At 42.8% G+C, this 16,888-nt stretch overlaps 1 protein-coding gene across 3 annotated transcripts in view; it reads left to right on the forward strand.

Annotated features, from left to right (window-relative positions):
* Window positions 1-15,306, forward strand: part of aqp10a (aquaporin 10a) — a 22,123-nt gene extending 6,817 nt beyond the window's left edge. Inside the window, exons 3-6 of one of the 3 annotated variants that reach the window (XM_061882002.1) lie at window positions 11,158-11,276; window positions 11,343-11,560; window positions 14,643-14,711; window positions 14,903-15,306. In XM_061882002.1, coding sequence (XP_061737986.1) covers window positions 11,158-11,276; window positions 11,343-11,560; window positions 14,643-14,711; window positions 14,903-15,119 — 623 coding nt within the window. In that variant the 3' untranslated portion in view covers window positions 15,120-15,306. The remainder of the gene's footprint in view (window positions 1-11,157; window positions 11,277-11,342; window positions 11,561-14,642; window positions 14,712-14,902) is intronic. The other 2 variants (XM_061881999.1, XM_061882001.1) reach the window with 2 other exon arrangements.
* Window positions 15,307-16,888: the final 1,582 nt, after the last annotated feature.

A 16,888-nucleotide genomic window follows, 5' to 3' on the forward strand; every position in this document is an offset into this window, starting at 1 on the left:
CGGGATCACTTACGACCGCCAGACAATTCTGGATGTGGATTGATCGGGCCGTTTTGGACTGAATGACGCGTGCTTGCTAGACCGGCTAGCTAGCATGGGAATACTTTGCCGGCTACATCCAGCGGCCTGTGAAGTAGTGGAGTATATGTGTTGTCTGTCTATTTATGAATAATGCAGACGAGGAGTGTTGGCTGAGTTCTTAACGTTTAATTTCAGAGCGTGCATATCACAACATACAAGATGCCGTCATGGCGACACAACCTATACCGGGCTACCGCGCATGTTCGTCACTCCTGTTGCATGCTGGGTAGGGTAGTTCTTTTTTTCCCTGGCTCATAACATCACAAATAGTACCATGTAAATGCGTTCAGTTCATCAAAGCACCAAGCAAACAATCGGAAAATTCCCATATCAATTCCTAGATATGGTCATAATTATTTTAAGTGCACTACGCAGAATAAACACAACATTATTAATATTGCTACTACGGATAATTTGATCAAAAATTCCCTAAAATAGCCCACTACCTATGATATAGGTTTTTTAAACATAAGACCCTGATAAAAAAATGTTTCTGCTGTAACCTCAGAAATTGCCTGTTCAGATGTTATGATTGTGGCTCAGAGATTTGTATGTAGATTATATTTATTTTCCATAACAAACAGGATAACTTAAATACCCTGGCAGTGGCAATAAGCTTAAATGTTTGTATTTACATTTTTTGAGTTGATTTTCATAAAATATGCTATTTAACTGCTACTGTTTAACAAGGACTGATTTAAATTGTGTTTGCACAACAAATGTTTTGGCGCTTTTGTTCATGTGGGAGAATATTCCAATAAAGGTGCACTACACACTACTTTTGAATTCATTATTGGGCTTTGCGTATACAATGCAGTTAATCGCGATTAATCGGAGAAATAGTGCGATTAACTTCGATTACAATTTTTAATCGTTGCCCAGCCCTAATATATATATATATATATATATATATATATATGTATATATATATATGAATATAAATGATAAATGGCTTGTACTTGTATAGCGCTTTTCTACCTTCAAGGTACTCAAAGCGCTTTGACATTACTACTTCCACATTTACCCATTCACACACACATTCACACACTGATGGAGGGAGCTGCCATGCAAGGCGCCAACCAGCACCCATCAGGAGCAAGGGTGAAGTGTCTTGCTCGGGACACAACGGACGTGACGAAGTTGGTACTAGGTGGGAATTGAACCAGGGACCCTCGGGTTGCGCACGGCCACTCTCCCACTGCGTCACGCCGTCCCATATATATATATATATGTATATATATATATATATATATATAAATTAGGGGTGTAACGGTACACATATATATATATGTATATATATATATGTATATATATATATATATATATATATATATATATATATATATATATATATATATATATATATATATATATATATATATATATACATATATATATATATACATATACATATAACTTAGGGGTGTAACGGTACATATATATATATATACACATATATATATATATATATATATATATATACATATAAATTAGGGGTGTAACGGTACACAATAATGTTGGTTTGGTACGGCTCCAAGACTTTTATGGAAATACAAGAACAGAGACTCCCTTGCCCGGACGCGGGTCACCGGGGCCCCCCTCTGAAGCCAGGCCCGTAGGTTGGTCACGATGGCGAGCGCTTGGTGGCTGGGCCTGTTCCCATGGGTCCCCGCCGGGCACAGCCCGAAGAGGCAACGTGGGTCACCCCTCCAATCGGCTCACCACCCATAGCAGGGGCCATAGAGGTCGGGTGCGATGTGAGCTGGGCGGCAGCCAAAGGCAGGGCACTTGGCGGTCCGATCCTCGGCTACATAAGCTATATCTTTGAATGTGGAACGTCACCTCACTGGGGGAGAAGGAGCCTGAAGTAGAGCGCGAATTAGAGAAATTCCGGCTGGATGTAGTCGGACTTACTTTGACGCACAGCAAGGGCTCTGGAACCACTTCTCTCGAAAGGGGATGGACTCTCTTCCACTCTGGCGTTGCCGGCAGTGAGAAGCGACGACCTGGGGTGGCAAATCTCGATGCCCCCCGCCCCGGCTCAAAGCCTGCACGTTGGAGTTCAACCCTGTGGACGAAAGGGCAGCCTCCCTCCGCCTTAGGGTGGGGGGACGGGTCCTGACTGTTGTTTGTGCTTACGCACCAAACAACAGTTCCGAGTACCCACCCTTTTTGGGTACACTCGAGGGAATACTGGAGAGTGCTCCCTCGGGTGATTCCCTTGATCTGCTGGGGGACTTCAACGCTCCTGTTGGCAGTGAAACCTGGAGAGGCGTTATTGGGAAGAATGGCCGCCCGGATCTGAACCCAGGTAGTGTTTTGTTATTGGACTTTTGTGCTCGTCACAGTTTGTCCATAACAAACACCATGTTCAAACATAAGGGTCTCCAAATGTGCACTTGGCACCAGGACACCCTAGGCCGCAGTTCCATGATCGACTTTGTAGTTGTGTCATCGGATTTGCGGCCTCATGTTTTGGACACTCGGGTGAAGAGAGGGGCGGAGCTTTCTACCGATCACCACCTAGTGGTGAGTTGGCTGCGATGGTGGGGGAGGATGCCGGACAGACCTGGCAGGCCCAAACACATTGTGAGGGTCTGCTGGGAACGTCTGGCAGAGTCTCCTGTCAGAGAAAGCTTCAATTTTCACCTCTGGAGGAACTTTGAACATGTCACGAGGGAGGTGTTGGACATTGAGTCCGAGTGGACCATGTTCTGCACCTCTATTGTCGAAGTGGCTGATTGGAGCTGTGGCTGCAAGGTAGTTGGTGCCTGTCGGAGCGGTAATCCTAGAACCCGTTGTTTGTCACCAGTGGTGAGGGATGCCGTCAAGTTGAAGAAGGAGTCCTATTGAGTTCTTTTGGCTCATAGGACTCCGGAAGTCAGTGGACAGGTACCGACAGGCCAAGAGGTGTTCAGCTTTAGCGGTCGCGGAGGCAAAAATTCGGACATGAGAGGAGTTCGAGGAAGCCATGGAAAATGACTTCCGGACGGCTTCGAAGCGATTCTGGACCACTACCCTCCGCCTCAGGAAGGGGAAGCAGTACACTGTCAACACCGTGTATGGTGCGGATGGTGTTCTGCTGACCCCAACTGCGGGTGTTGTGGATAGGTGGAAAGAATACTTCGAAGACCTCCTCAATCCCACCAACACGTCTTCCTATGAGAAAGCAGTGCCTGGGGAATCTATGGTGGGCTCTCCTATTTCTGGGGCTGAGGTTACTGTGGTATTTAAAACGCTCCTCGGTGGCAAGGCCCCAGGGGTGGATGAGATCCGCCCGGAGTTCCTTAAGGCTCTGGATGCTGTGGGGCTGTCTTGGTTGACAACACTCTGCAGCATCACGTGGATTGGCAGACCAGGGTGTTGGTCACTCTCTTTAAGAAGGGGGACCGGAGGGTGTGTTCCAACCATCGTGGCATCACACTCCTCAGCCTTCCCGGTAAGGTTTATTCAGGTGTACTGGAGAGGAGGCTACGCCGGATAGTCGAACCTCTGATTTAGGCGGAACAGTGTGGTTTTCGTTCTGATCGTGGAACTGTGGACCAGCTCTATACTCTCGGCAGGGTACTTGAGGGTGTATGGGAGTTTGCCCAACCAGTGTACATGTGCTTTGTAGACTTGGAGAAGGCATTCGACCGTGTCCCTCTGGAAGTCCTGTGGGGAGTGCTCACAGAGTGGGTCCGCTCCCTGTACGATCAGTGTCAGAGCTTGGGCCGCATTGCCGGCAGTAAGTCGGACATGTTTCCAGTGAGGGTTGGACTCTGCCAAGGCTGCCCTTTTTCACCGATTCTGTTCATAACTTTTATGGACAGAACTTCTAGGCGCAGTCAAGGTGTTAAGGGGTTCCGGTTTGCTGGCCACGGGATTAGGGCTCTGCTTTTTGCAGATGATGTCGTCCTTATGGCTTCATCTGACTGGGATCTTCAGCTCTCACTGGATTGGTTCGCAGCCGAGTGTGAAGCAACCGGAATGAGAATCAGCACCTCCAAGTTCGAGTCCATGGTTCTCTCCCGGAAAAGGGTGGAGTGCCATCTCTGGGTTGGGGAGGAGACCCTGCCCCAAGTGGAGGAGTTCAAGTACCTAGGAGTCTTGTTCACGAGTGGGGGAAGAGTGGATCGTGAGATCGACAGGCGGATCGGTGCGGCGTCTTCAGTAATGCGGGCGTTGTACCGATTCGTTGTGGTGAAGAAGGAGCTGAGCCGAAAGGCAAAGTTCTCAATTTACCGGTCGATCTACGTTTCCATCCTCACCTATGGTCATGAGCTTTGGGTCATGACCGAAAGGAAAAGATCACGGTTTCAAGCGGCCACAATTAGCTTCCTCCGCCGTGTGGCGGGGCTCTCCCTTAGAGATAGGGTGAGAAGCTCTGTCATCCGGGAGGAACTCAGAGTAAAGTCGCTGCTCCTCCACATAAAGAGGAGCCAGATGAGGTCGTTCGGGCATCTGGTCAGGATGCCACCCGAACGCCTTCCTAGGGATGTGTTTAAGACACATCCAACCGGTAGGAGACCACGGGGAAGACCCAGGACACGTTGGGAAGACTATGTGTTCTGGCTGGCCTGGGAACGCCTCTGGATCACCCGGGAAGAGCTTGAGTAAGTGGCTGGGGAGAGGGATGTCTGGGCTTCCCTGCTTAGGCTGCTGCCCCCGCGACCCGACCTCGGATAAGCGGAAGGGGGCCCAGTCTGGAGTGGGAAAACAAGCTCCATAGCAAAGCACATATACATATTACAACATACTGTACATCTAGAGGTTTGCAACAGAGGGGAGGGAGTGGGGGCTATAGTAGCAGGCTGCAGCTATTCAGGTGCTGCCCAGCCGAGCTGTATTTTTTTTTGCTCTTTAATTTTATTGGAAATTTAGTTAAGAAACATGTTCATTAATAATTACAAACACATTTTATGTCAATTATTTATGAGTCCCTTATGCAGCGCATCTTGTTAGCACTTACCGTATTTTCCAGACTAAAGAGCGCACTGGTATATAAGCCACACCCACTAAATTTTAGGGGGGAAAAGGGTGACCATGTATTAACTGCACTGGACAATAAGCCGCAGATATCCATCCATCCATCCATTTCCTACCGCTTATTCCCTTTCGGGGTTGCGGGGGGCGCTGGCTTCTATCTCAGCTACAATCGGGCGGGAGGCAGGGTACACCCTGGACAAGTCGCCACCTCATCGCAGGGCCAACACAGATAGACTGACAACATTCACACTCACATTCACACACTAGGGCCAATTTAGTGTTGCCAATCAACCTATCCCCAGGTGCATGTCTTTGGAAGTGGGAGGGAGCCGGAGTACCCGGAGGGAACCCACGCAGTGACGGGGAGGACATGCAAACTCCACACAGAAAGATCCCGAGCCTGGATTTGAACCCAGGACTGCAGGAACTTCGTATTGTGAGGCAGACGCACTAACCCCTCTGCCACCGTGAAGCCAGCCGCAGATATATACTTTGCAAAATGATTTATTTACACCAAAAGATTTTGCAAATGTTTATTTGTATACCTTAATTGTTTCCAAATGGTGCCTGTAACACGGCAGTTAAACTTCTGATCAAACAAAAAAGTCAATAACTCTAGTGACATTTGGTGTGAATTTACTGAGGAATTTGTGAAATACCAAAATAATGTCATTGTAAGTTAATAATACTAACACTCGTAAACGTGTTAGCATATCAGCCAATGCTAACAACCAAGCTTCATTGCATTACTATGCATGCAAACAATCCTATAGACATCACACATGGGACGGTTTATTAAGTATTAACGTTGCTTGGAGTGATGAACAGAGAATACATTCGAGTAGGAACGCTATGGACAGCTAGAGTAGAAGACTGGACAAAGGACTAAATGGAAAGACACTGCAGCACCTGCATTGAGCGAACTCGTCTAAAAGATGGCGCCACAGCAAAAACAATAGCTCACCTTATCAGTGTGTTTGCATGTTATTTTTAAATGAATGCACTATGGCCATCAGCAGAGAAAAAAAATCATAAATACGCTGCACTGCTTTATAAGCTGCAGGTTTCAAAACGTAGGAATAAATTAGCGGTTTACAGTTCGGAATTCACTGTATTTTTCTAATCAGCCTGGTTTATGTGTTAAATGAATAGTATTTGGGATTAACACGTGCTTTCATATCATTTGACAAGGTTGTAAACTGAGAGTAGGTTGAATCAGAATCAGAAATGTATTAATCCCCGAGGGGAAATTTAAATTTTCAGCACAATCCTATTCAAGATCAGCAGACAAACATTACAGGGAGACAGAACAGGATCGCTGAAGGGTCTGCCAACTTCCGGTGCCCCTTACAAAAAAGGTGAGATAAATGTTAAAAAAAAAGCTTTCTCTTTTTCAATGCCTTTAAATGCCATACAGCTAAAATTATACAGGTTTCGTGTCATTATAGGGTCTTTCTCACAATTTTTAAAATGACAATTTACATCATCGATTCAAGAGTATATAACATTATAGGTGACCTCTTTATATCTCATCTACAAGTAGTCTGAGCCCTGTTCAGGCAGCAGTTTTTTGCGATTTCCCGGATACAAATGGATTCTTACAAGAAACAAAAAAAATATATATATATATATTTTTTTTAAATCGATTTTTGAAAATTATGAATCACATTAGAATCAAAATGAATAAGAATTGCAATTTTGTATGTGAATCCATTTTTGTGCATCCCTACTGACCTGTGTTGGTTAATACAACCAATAATAGAACAATTTAGCTAATGGGTCTAATCATGGACAATGATTGATTTAAACTTTTATTAGTAGATTGTACAGTACAGTACATATTCCGCACAATTGACCACTAAATGGTAACAGCCGAATACGTTTTTCAACTTGTTTAAGTCAGGGTCCACGTAAATCAATTCATGGTAAAATAACATTTTAACCATTTGGATGAAAAATAAAAATAGTGGATTTGTGCAGAAGTCTCCCAGAAAGCCACTACCAAGAAAGTTTTTACAGTCAATCAAAGCCCAGCTTTACAATGCATAAGCATGACAGGTGCGCGGGGAATTTAAACCAACACTGTGCACTTTAATGCGACTTTCATGCTGTCACAGATGGTCAAACTGAATTCAAATAATGTGTGACTGGTTACAAAACAGATGCGTAAAAGGGAATTGTAAGGAGTTTGCTTCTCTACTACTACATTCTCAAAGTGACCCATAGGAAGATAAGATAAATCTTTACTAGTTCCACAGTGGGGAAATTCACGTGTTACACAGCACCAAAGAGCAAAGTGTAAACACCTGATTCGTCATGATAATAGAATTGTCTTGTAAAAAGTCATTGATAAGGGTAAAATATTATAAAAGTAAAATAAGAATATAACAAGAGAAACTAAGCAGTAGTGACCATGTTATGAAAAGGTATTGCACTGTTATTGTTTTATATCCCCTGTCATCCTAGTACCCCCTGCCCCCCTCCCCAGATAGGAGTTGTACAGTCTAATGGCGTGTGGGACAAAGGAGTTTTTAGTCTATTAGTCCTGCACTTGGGATGAAGCAGTCTAGCACTGAACAGGCTCCTCTGGCTACTGATAACGGTATGCAGAAGGTGACTGGGATCATCCAGGATCCTCACTAGTTTTTCCACAGTCCTCTTCTCTGCCACCGTCACCAGTGAGTCCCGTTTTATTCCCATCGTAGAACCGGCCCGCCTGATCAGTTTCTCCAGTCCAAAGCTGTCCTTCTTAGATGTACTGCCCGCCCAGCACACTAGTATGTAGAACAGAACACTGGCAACCACAGACTGGTAGTACATCCACAAGAGTTTTCTACAGATGTTGAAGGAGCGCAGCCTCCTGAGGAAGTACTACAGCCTGCTCTGTCCTTTCCTGTACAAGTGGTCCGTGTTAACAGTCCCGTCCAGTTTATTATCAACCCAAACCCAGAGGTACTTGAATGAGTCCACGGTTTGTACCTTGACTCCCTCTATCACAATAGGTTGAGACCTTGGACTCTACCTCCCAAAGTCAATGACCAGCTCCTTGGTCTTTGACGGATTAAGCTGGAAGAGGTTCCTGTGACACCAGACAGCAAAGTCCATCACCAGGCTCCGAAATTCCTCCTCTCTGCCCTCCCTGATCCACCCGACGATGGCTGTGTCATCTGCGTACTTCTGGATGTGACACAGCTCTGAATTGTAGCAAAAGTCAGGGCTGTGTCATCTGCGTACTTCTGGATGTGACACAGCTCTGAGTTGTAGCAAAAGTCAGCGGTGTACAGGGTGAATTGAAGAGGGGCCAGCACCGTTCCCTGCGGTGCTCCGGTGCTGCTGATCACAGTGTCAGATGTGATGTTCTTCAGTCTGACCTACTGTGGCCCATCGGTGAGGTAGTTTGAAATCCAGGCAACATGCAGGAGTCCACTCGCATTCTGTCCAGCTTGTCCCGGAGAAGGCGGGGCTGGAGAGTATTAAAGGCACTGGAGAAGTCCAGGAACAGGATCCTCACAGTGCCATTTCCCTTATCCAGGTGTGAGTGGGCTCAGTGCAGCAGGTAAAGGATAGCATCCTCCACACCAACGCCTGCCTGGTACGCAAACTGCAGGCTCTCCTGGGCATGTTGCACCCATGGTCTGAGGATGCTGAGAAAGAGCCGCTCCATTGTCTTCATTATATGAGAGTAGAGCGCCACTGGTCTGTAGTCTTCAGCTCACTGGGGCAGTTCTTTTTGGGAACTGGATCGATGCACGACATCTTCCAGAGGGTGGGCACTCTCCCCAGCTGCAGGCTGAGGTTGAAGATCCACTGGAGTGGTTCACCCAGTTCTGCAGCACAGGTCTTCAGGAGTCGGGGGCACTCTTCCTTAGCTGCAGGCTGAGGTTGAAGATCCGCTGGAGTGGTTCACCCAGTTCTGCAGCACAAGTCTTCAGGAGTCGGGGGCACACCTTGTCTGGGCCTGCTGCTTTCCTAGGCTGTAGCTTCCTCAGTTGACGTCCAACCTGGTCCGCAGAGATGACTAATGTCTGCGTAGAGGTGGTGGAGGGCGGTGCTGTCATGGCTGTGGGGGAGGTGCGTTGAGGGGACCTGAACAGGGGGTGGTTGAGATTGGGTGTGGGGGGTGGAGAGGACACCTTAGTGACATTAGTTACACTACGAAAAAAAATGTAATATTGAAAAAGAAGAGGACTTAAAAGGTTGCCTTGAGGAACGCCTCAGTTATCTAAATCACAAGTTTGCACGCCAAATTCTGTATTTGCCATCAAGGTTAAAATGTCAATAAGGATCTGCATTGGCAGTGGTCCAAATTGCTCTATAAAACAGGAGCACTCCTGAGTTTTTAGGAAGTCACTGTTGTTCAGCAAGGATTAATCTGCCAGCGATATCAAGATTCAGTATATGGTGTTGAGCCTAAGCGAGATTTGTTCATCTTGTTTATTATTACTATTAACTGTATTTTCTTGATGCTAAGAAATAGCGCCAACAACGCTATATAATGTAGTCAGCCGTGTTGAATAAAGCACGTGGCTTTCATGCACAATAACAACTTAAGCTTTTAGTTTCTGTTATGAAAATAGACGATAAAAATACGGTGAATTGGACCAAAAATCACAATATTTATTACTAGGACTTAACATTAGTTTATTGGCACAAGCAGGTCTTTGTAGTTATATTTAAGCAAAGAAACACCAAAAGAACACAAATTAATGCAATCTTTTGTCATTTCTTTACGTTTAGTTCTGCTATCAAACACTGATTATATAGAGTATAAACTCTATTGCATCACAGAAAGTTTCTCAAACAAATCAAATGTTCAAACAAACATTTTTACAAAGTAATCACTGCAGACACAAGCTTGATCTGATTGTATTCCACTAGATCATGAAAGTGATATTTATAAGAGCCATTTCCTTCGGCACATTTAATTTTTTTCCCCTAACGTTTATCACCTTTTTGAACCACATCTTTCGGGACTTTACAAAAGCTCTTTCCTAGCTCTGTATTTGAACGACTGGAACCCCAAAGATCAGAACAGCAATATGTGATTTTCTGTTTAAGCTCTACGATCACTCTCACTTGTTTTAATGCTACACTCAAACTGCTTGACCACCGTGTGAAATAAGCCGCGAAGAAGCAAAACAAATATGACGTCATTCAACCCAGCCATTGTTCAATAATCTATTTTTTGTACAAAATGAACAAAATAATTTTTTTCAAAATGGAATTATGATTGAAAAGTTTAATGTTTGCCTCGTGTGTACTGAGTTAAGTTAAGTTAAAGTTAAAGTACCAATGATTGTCACACACACACCAGGTGTGGCGAAATTTGTCCTCTGCATTTGACCCATCCCCTTATTCACCCCCTGGGAGGTGAGTGGAGCAGTGGGCAGTAGCGGTGCCACGCCCGGGAATCATTTGTGATGATTTAACCCCCAATTCCAACCCTTGGTGGGGACTGCCAAGCAGGGAAGTAATGGGTCCCATTTTTATATCTTTGGTATGACTCGGCCGGGGTTTGAACTCCCAACCTACCGATCTCAGGGCGGACAAACCATTAGGCCACTGAGAAGGTGGCCTGAGTGAGTATCGAACCAGGTCCTTTGCAACAAAAAGGCCGTTATTTAAGACGGTAGGCTAATTTGCATTTGTATTCTCTCAGTGGTGGCAGCTGGGAGTTTATGCCTCGAACTTTTATTTCAGCAACATAACCACCTCCGAGTGGATCCCAAGGCACCTCGATATTCGACATGCACATAATTCATATTTTCGTTTGGAGTCTCGAATCTCCACCTGTCTCTAACTGCTGATTGGGCAGTTGCTATGTGCTGTCAGTCGTTGTCACTTTAGCAAGAAACGACAAAGTCAGAGAGCCAGTCAACAAGATTTTAAAGGGACAGGCCCAGGTCTGAGCTGGCCGTTTTCCGCTTGGCGCTTGTGTTTGACTCGCCTCCATTAAATAGCGTAACTTTATTTTCAGTACAGTTGTGGTATTCTAACATTTCCAATAACAAAGGGGGGCAACTTAACTCGGGTTTTCATTAGTATATATTTTTGTTTTCCTGCTTTTTATCTGAATATTTATATTTGCTACTTGTTTTTCTGTCTTAGACGCCATCATGGATTTTAGTGGAGGAGTACTGACTGTGTATGGCGTAAATGAGACAGCGTCAATATTTGCCACGTATCCCTCTGAGTTTCTCACTTTGGGCAGGAGTTTCCTGGACCAGGTCAGTGGGTATTTTTCAATACAACAAATCATATTGACAGCAGATTTCCAACACGTGTGTTACCAGGTAGTGGGCACCGGCATGCTAATGCTATGTATCCTGGGTCTGGATGAGAAGAGGAACACTCCCGCTCCCAACCAGCTGATTCCTGCTATTGTGGCAGTGATCGTCCTGGGCATCTCCATGTCCATGTCGGGCAACTGTGGGGCAGCCATAAATCCCGCTCGCGATCTAGGACCTCGACTTTTTACTCTGACTGCAGGCTGGGGCTCTGAAGTGTTCACGTAAGTCTTTTGTACACTCACTGACTTCAGTTACGGTGGTTGTTGTGTGTACCTAATTTTTTCTGATCAGCACTCAACATTACCAAAGGTACTTTATATAAGGGGTCCTCAACCTTTTTTCGTCCAGGGACCAGTTTAATGTATGCATTATTTTCACAGAGCGGCTTGCCACGTATGGCAGAATAAAATAAGAAGAAATAAACTCACTATAACGCTGGGCGTGTTTTTTTTGCAAAGAGATGGTCCCTGGCACAATGATGACATACCAGTGTTTCTTAACCATAGACACCGGCACATGGGCTGCGACTACCCCTTAGGTTGTAATTAGAGATGTCCAATAATGGCTTTTTTGCCGATATCCGATATTCCGATATTGTCCTACTCTTAATTACCGATTCCGATATCAACCAATACCGATATATACAGTCGTGGAATTAACACATTATTATGCCTAATTTTGTTGTGATACCCCGCTGGATGCATTAAACAATGTAACAAGGTTTTCCAAAATAAATCAACTCAAGTTATGGAAAAAAGTGCCAACATGGCACTACCATATTATTATTGAAGTCACAAAGTGCATAATTTTTTTAACATGCCTCAAAACAGCAGCTTGGAATTTGGGACATGCTCTCCCTGAGAGAGACTGAAGATGTTGAGGTGGCGGGGTTGGGGGGTTGGGTTGAGGTGGGGTAGCTAGGGGCTTGGGGGGGTGGGGGGTGTAGTGTCCCGGAAGAGTTAGTGCTACAAGGGATTCTAGGTATTTGTTCTGTTGTGTTTAGTTGTGTTACGGTGCGGATGTTCTCCCGAAATGTGTTTGTCATTCTTGTTTGGTGTGGGTTCACAGTGTGGCGCATATTTGAGTGTTAATTGTTTGCATGACCACCCTCAGTGTGACCTGTAAGGCTGTTGACCAAGTATGCATTGCATACATTTGTGTGTGTCAATAGCAGTAGATATTATGTGACTGGGCTGGCACGCAAAGGCAGTGCCTTTAAGGTTTTTTGGCGCTCTGTACTTCTCCCTACGTCCGTGTACCACTCCGTACAGCAGCGTATTAAAAAGTCATACATTTTACTTTTTGAAAAACCCATCCATTTTCTACCGCTTATTCCCTTTCAGGGTCGCGGGGGGCGCTGGCGCCTATTTCAGCTATTTTTTAAAAACCGATACTGATAATTTCCGATATTACATTTTAAAGCATTTAAAGCATGTTATCGGACAGCTCTAATTGTAATATATCTGTTTTTCAGCTGTTGTCGGTATATACCGCAGCAGAACTTAATTTTAATACACTTTTCCACCACTTGTGGCAGTAATGACAATATAAAACAAACAGAAGAAGTCTGGCACTAATGTCATAGAGAAATTTCGAAAAGCGCAAACATTATGACTAAAGTGGTAAAGCTGTATTTTAATTTGCAATTAAATTTTTATTATCCGTTTGGTTACGAAACATTTATAATTAATTGACCTGATTTATTTTAGCACAACATAATACAATTGTTTGTAAATGTATTGTTTATTTGATTAGTACTTCTTCTAATCAGGTTTATTTGTTGCATTAATAATAATCTTTGTGTTTGCCACATGCTTTTATATCAATTGGCAAGGTAGTAAACTGTATGTAGGTTAGATATCATTTTTGAATTAGATCCAAATCAAGAGTAAGATTACTCCAGCAGTGTTAATTTTGGCCCACCTGTAGCGGAAAAGTTGGGCACAAATGTCAAAACGGTTAAGAACCCCTGAAAGAGCTAGCATGGGAGCTAGAAAACAAATAGCCTAACGTGGAAATTAGCAGGTAGCGAGCAGCAAAACAGAAGTTGTCACTTGTTGTACGAAAACAAACTAGGAAGCAAGACTGACTGACTGGAGAAGGCAGGCTTAAATAAAGACAGTAATCACAAAACAGGTGCACGTCCGGAAAAGGCGGCAGGTGAAAATAATGAGTAACTATGGAAACCAACTGAGAGGTGCACAAACAGGAACCGAAGGAGTCCAAAACCAACAGAAAACACAAAAAGAATCAAAATTCTAAATCATAATATGATCCGGGCAGCGGATCATAACAAAAACTCTACTTTGCAAAGCCAAAGCCATTTATCAACAACACCCAGAAACGCCGCCGGCTTTACTGGGCCCGAGCTCATCTAAGATGACCGATGGAAAGTAGAAAAGTGTTCTGTGGTCTGACGAGTCCACATTTTAAATTGTTTTTGGAAACTGTGGACGTCTTGTCCTCCGGACCAAAGAAGAAAAGAACCATCCGGATTCTTATTGGTGCAAAGTTCAAAATCCAGCATCCGTGATGGTATGGGGGTGTATTAGTGCCCAAGGCACATCTGTGAAGGCACCATTAATACTGAAAAGATACATACAGGTTTTGTAGCAACATATTTTGCCATCTAAGCAACGTGTTTTTAATGGACTCCCCTGCTTATTTCCGCAAGACAATGCCAAGCCACGTGTTGCAACAGTGTGGCTTCATAGTAAGACAGTGCGGGTACTAGACTGGCCTGGCTGTAGTCCAGACCTGTCTCCCATTAATAATATGTGGCAAATTATGATGCGTACAAATACGACAACGGAGACCCCAGACTGTTGAACAAGCAAGAATGGGAAAGAATTCCACCTGAAAAGCTTCAGAAATTGGTCTCCTCAGTTCCCAAACGTTCACTAAGTGTTGGTAAAAGGAAAGGCCAAGTTAACAAAGTGGTAAAAATGTACAAATTACAATGTGTTGCTGCCATTAAATTCTAAGTTAATGATTATTTGCAAAACAAAATTAAGATTCTCAGTTCGAACATTAAGTATCTTGTCTTTGCAGTCTATTAAATTTAATATAAGTTGAAAAAGTTTTGCAAATCATTGTATTCTGTTTTTATTTACGATGTTTACAACGTGCCAACTTCACTGGTTTTGGACAATGATCCTGCTGGAAACTGCAGATGGAAATGAGCTTTTAGCTACAATTTGGCACAATAACATTTTACAAGCTATTGGTGTGTTTACTGGGAACAATCAAAATTTAAGTCAGAGAAAATGCCATAGTTTATAAATTACTTGTTTCCGATAGCAGATGCGTCAAGGACCGGTACCAGTTGGGGACCACTGCTCTATACAACAGCACCAATCTGCTGTTTTTAAGGTATCGTGGCACTATACTTGTACCGGTATACCGTACGGTTCTACACCATATCTTTTTTAAAAAATCAACTCCTTAATTATAATTAATTTTCCTGATCTGATTGGCTGAAAGGAATCACATGCCGTCCCTATAGTTGTGTGGCAATTATAGACCAACATTTGTCAATTATATTTCTTTTGTTTACTCTGCAGGTGTTACAACTACTGGTTCTGGGTCCCCATGGTAGCCCCCCTAATCGGTGGTGTTCTAGGTTCTGTTGTTTACGTAAGCTTCATCCACTGGCACCTTCCCCCTGACTCTGACACCCACAAAGACAGGGACACGCCCTCCATCGACAGTGACGACGTCATCAAGCAGCCTCCCGCCAAAGCCCTGATTAGCAAAAAGCTAAAGACGGCTTCATTCTGACACTTTCATTCCCGGACTTTTTTTCTACATTTTATTCTGAGAGCCTGACAGACAGAGTGGATGCAGCTCATCTAATCGTTTTTTTATGTGTATTCTTAATTATGTCTGCTGTCAATCCAAATGGCAGGGTTGTATTTATTTGTATATGCTGCAAAAATATGAAATAAATCAATCAATGATTTTTTTTCAAATGGAATATTGTATGCCTAGTATTTTCATATAATTTACAAGGGTTATTAAAATTAATTACATTAATACAGTTTTTATAATACAGTTAACATGGATATATATATATATATATATATATATATATTTATATATATATATATATATATATATATATATATATATATATATATATATATATATATATAAATAAAAATAGGTAGTATCTACAATATACAACACATGTTCTTGTATATTTAATATATTTTGATATAAAAAAAATGTTCACTGTTTCTTCATTCTGGAGACTCGTAAAGTTTTATAAAATATTAAATAAAGTATTTTAAAATCATTAAATGATTTAAAAGAGTACAATGCAATCAATAAAGGCTTTTTTGTGTTATGAATATTTTTATTACTCATTTGGTGGTGACTACAAGTCAAATCAGACTTTTTTCTGATTTAAAAAAAATAAAAATGTGTAATAGGCTACATGGAAAAATTAAAATATGTCATGATGACCAGTAAATACATGCCATTAATTAAGCTTTTAATATTTTTTTCATCCAAACTGGTAAAAGTATTTTTTTCTGACATTAAATAGAAGGTATCTAATGAAATTTGAAAATAATTATAAAACATTTTATTTCGGCTAAAACCTCATGATTGAACTATTAAAATGAAACCATGACTCAAATATACAGTGCATCTGGAAAATACAGTATTCACAGCGGTTCACTTTTTTCACATTTGTATGTTACAGCTCTATTCCAAAATGGAATAAGTTCATTTTTGTTTTCAAAATTCCACATAAAATAATAACCCATGTTTACAACATGAACAGTGGTTTTTATTTTTTTATTTAGCTTTTTTTTTTATTTTTTAAATGTTCCATCTGGGTCGCATTTTACTGTGCGTATTGTTCTCCCAAGATGCAGGAGGAACTCCGGAGGCAAGGTGCAGGTAAGACGATGATTTATTCACATAAATCCTTTAAAGATACATGAATACAAACAAGCGTGCCGATACCACGGGGAGGTAAGGCAAAACTTAGCACAGGAATAAAAAAATAAACAGACATAGGCACCAGAAGCAAGATATACACAATCATAACTTGTTGCTTACAGCAAACAAGAGAGCCAGACAGTGTGTGGAGAAGAACAGGAATAAGTAGCACTCTGATTAGTGCCCGGGACCAGGTGAGCATCCCGAACACTAATCAGAGGCAGGTGAAAATAATCAGCAATCATGACAACCAAGAAACACAAACCCAGGGGTGCTGAAACAGAACTAAGGGAATCTTAAACTAAAACAAAACCTGATCTAGGCAACGGATCATCACAAAAAAAAAAAACATGTACATACAGGAAGTACTCACAGGCTTTGCTCAATACCTTGATGCACCTTTGGCAACAATACAGCCTCATGTTTTTTTTTTAATGCAACGCCACTAGCTCAACAGAATGGTGTGTGTCTGGGGGAGGGGGGGGGGCCTACTGCTCTAACGTGCTACTCAGCCGTCCATCATTCCAAAGAGGGAATCCAGCCGTGCTGAAGGCGTTGGGTGGGGGTGGGGTGTGTGTTTGTGTATATGCCCATTGTCT

Source organism: Nerophis ophidion, linkage group LG21, assembly GCF_033978795.1.
Source record: "Nerophis ophidion isolate RoL-2023_Sa linkage group LG21, RoL_Noph_v1.0, whole genome shotgun sequence".
Classification (NCBI taxonomy): Eukaryota; Metazoa; Chordata; class Actinopteri; order Syngnathiformes; family Syngnathidae; genus Nerophis; species Nerophis ophidion.